Source organism: Mizuhopecten yessoensis, unplaced genomic scaffold (assembly GCF_002113885.1).
Source record: "Mizuhopecten yessoensis strain PY_sf001 unplaced genomic scaffold, ASM211388v2 hete_36081102, whole genome shotgun sequence".
Taxonomy (NCBI): Eukaryota; Metazoa; Mollusca; class Bivalvia; order Pectinida; family Pectinidae; genus Mizuhopecten; species Mizuhopecten yessoensis.
Window position 1 is genome coordinate 1 of NW_018483570.1, and position 2,409 is coordinate 2,409.

General features: G+C 35.9%; 1 protein-coding gene across 1 annotated transcript; it reads right to left on the reverse strand.

The window, feature by feature from the left end:
• Positions 1-27: 27 nt before the first annotated feature.
• LOC110444281 (BTB/POZ domain-containing protein KCTD7-like) lies at positions 28-2,013 on the reverse strand (the record flags this gene model as incomplete). Its single annotated transcript, XM_021488670.1, has 1 exon — positions 28-2,013. A coding segment is annotated over one exon (735 nt), but the record flags the coding sequence as incomplete, so codon positions are not given.
• Positions 2,014-2,409: the final 396 nt, after the last annotated feature.

Below are 2,409 nucleotides of genomic sequence, written 5' to 3' on the forward strand. Positions count from 1 at the left end.
CATCCAGATCAATGCATGGTGGAGTCTACTAAAGTTACATAGGGTGAAAGGGTTAATTCTGATCAGTGTCATATCCGTAGTATGTGGCGACTCTTCCTCACCACCGTGATTATGTAAATAAAATAACTATATTAATGTATGTTTGTGATAATGGCAGTCATTAATTTCTGCATGTGGTTTAATTTTTTATTTATTTTTTATTTAATAAAACCTGTTTAATCTGACAACCTGCAGGATACAACATAATATACTTTTCACATTGAACAGGATTTCAGAATACAAAGATGTTTGTTGGTCATCTACATTACAAACATATGATTTAAACATTATGTTGGGTAGTAGACAGCATGTTGGTTTATGTGGGAGTTGGATCAGACAGAATTCCAGAATACATAAGGGTCGGATTAGGCAGGTTTCACTGTAGTTATGAACATAACACTGTGTTACCATGTAAAGTGTAACACCACATACACATAGAACATATGTCAGGTTTGAACACAAGCATATATCTGACACGTAAGTGAAAATTGGAAAAAACATTTCCAAACGTTTTCGGGCTGAACAGACCATGGTGTGAGATTCTTGACCTAACATTGTAGACACAAAACAAATATTATTGCATTTTGAAGCAAGTACATCTTTACCCACAATAATACATTTGCTTTATGAGGAGCTCAGAACAGACATGTGAGATTCCCATCTTTTAAATTATCGGGAAAAACAAAATTAATATTGTATGTAGGATTTGAACAGTGTTGTCACACACACATATTCTGACATTTTAATTATCACAGACATTTAGAATAGTTCTGGTACCAATGGTAACTAATGTTAAAGAAAACAGAATTTTCCAAAACGAAAAACTAATTTCACGAAACAATAGCACAGGGGTGTAACCTTTATATTTAAAATACTATCCCACCAGCTGAAGCAGGTTTTCAAAATAGTTTACCGGCCCGACCAGTAGACATAGTAAATATTGCAAAGTTTCACTAGGCGAGACATCAAATATTCTAGTATGAGAATCCTCATTGTGATTTTTGAACAACTCATCTTCCATCCTTGATACTCCATGGGATGTGTACTAGCTTATTTACACACATACCCGGTTAGTAAACATAAGCCCTGGAGTAATAAAGACACTCATAATCCTGATTGGTCATGTTTCATGTACAATACAAGTGGTTTATATGTAAAAAACTTCTCTACCCTAAACTAAATCATAATTTCTGGGAAAACTTTTAATTTAATTTGATGGAAAAACTGTTTTTTGTTTTTCTAAAACATTATTTGTAGTCGGTAAACAAACTTCTGACATGTTTGTCCATGAAAATATCGGCATTTCTTTTTTGATTCATGTGGTTTGAGATTAAAGCCTTCCTCTATCAAATCAGTTTCCAAGCATTTCATGAATAGTTCTTCATCGACTGCGGCTGACCAAGGTCCGACAGACAAATGAGCATTTTCTACAACACAGCCATGACTAAGATTAAAATTTGGCACCTTGGGTACAAATTCTGTACGAAATACATACAGAATTACCTCCCCTTGTCTGTTAACAATGGCGTGGTCTACAGCAAGTTGAATGACGTTGTTCTTAACCTCATAGTAGTTTGGAAACTGTTGTCTGTGAGCCTCCCGAACAAGGAGTCTGGCTACTTCTGGCTTGAGCTGAAGTTTCTCTATGAGATGTTGAATGCCGTAATAATTAGCCTCTTTATAAACTGCCACAGACACATGGTTAGGAGGAGCCGAGCCGTTACGGAGAAACTCCAGAATATATCCAAACATGGAACCGTTACTGTCTAGAAAGTAGTTACCGTTCTGGTCCTTGTCAACAGCATGGCGACCGCTGAACAGAGCGGCAAGCATCGAGTCTGGGTATTTACAGAGCGTAGACAGACGAGTGACGTATTTGACGCCACCGACGTTGAGAGGAATTACCGGCGGAAACTGTATGTTCTGGTCGGGGTCCCGATACAGTCTGGGAGTAGAAACTGGCAATTCTTGTGACTATAAATAAAAATGTTACAAGAGCTTATTTAAAAAAAGTAATTGTACAGATGATATCAATGATATAAACACAGCAGAGCATAAACAAACAATCAAAATACCAATAAGTAAACATTTTGATTACATTTCATACTCAACAATACAAATTCCACACCAAATTAATTCTTTAAAAATATAGTCTGCAGTCTGCAGCCAATAATGATAAAAATCTAGGGTAATTTTGAAGTATAATCAAAATTCGCGCCTTGTATTTGAGTTTTTATGGACAATCGATATGTATCCATAACAAATGAAACAAACAAATTCATGGAATTAATATCCCCCACTTGCAGGACATATTGTAGGTCAACATATTGAGGTTAGGTTTAAACATGTGAGTATCGCGCTGTTGAGACA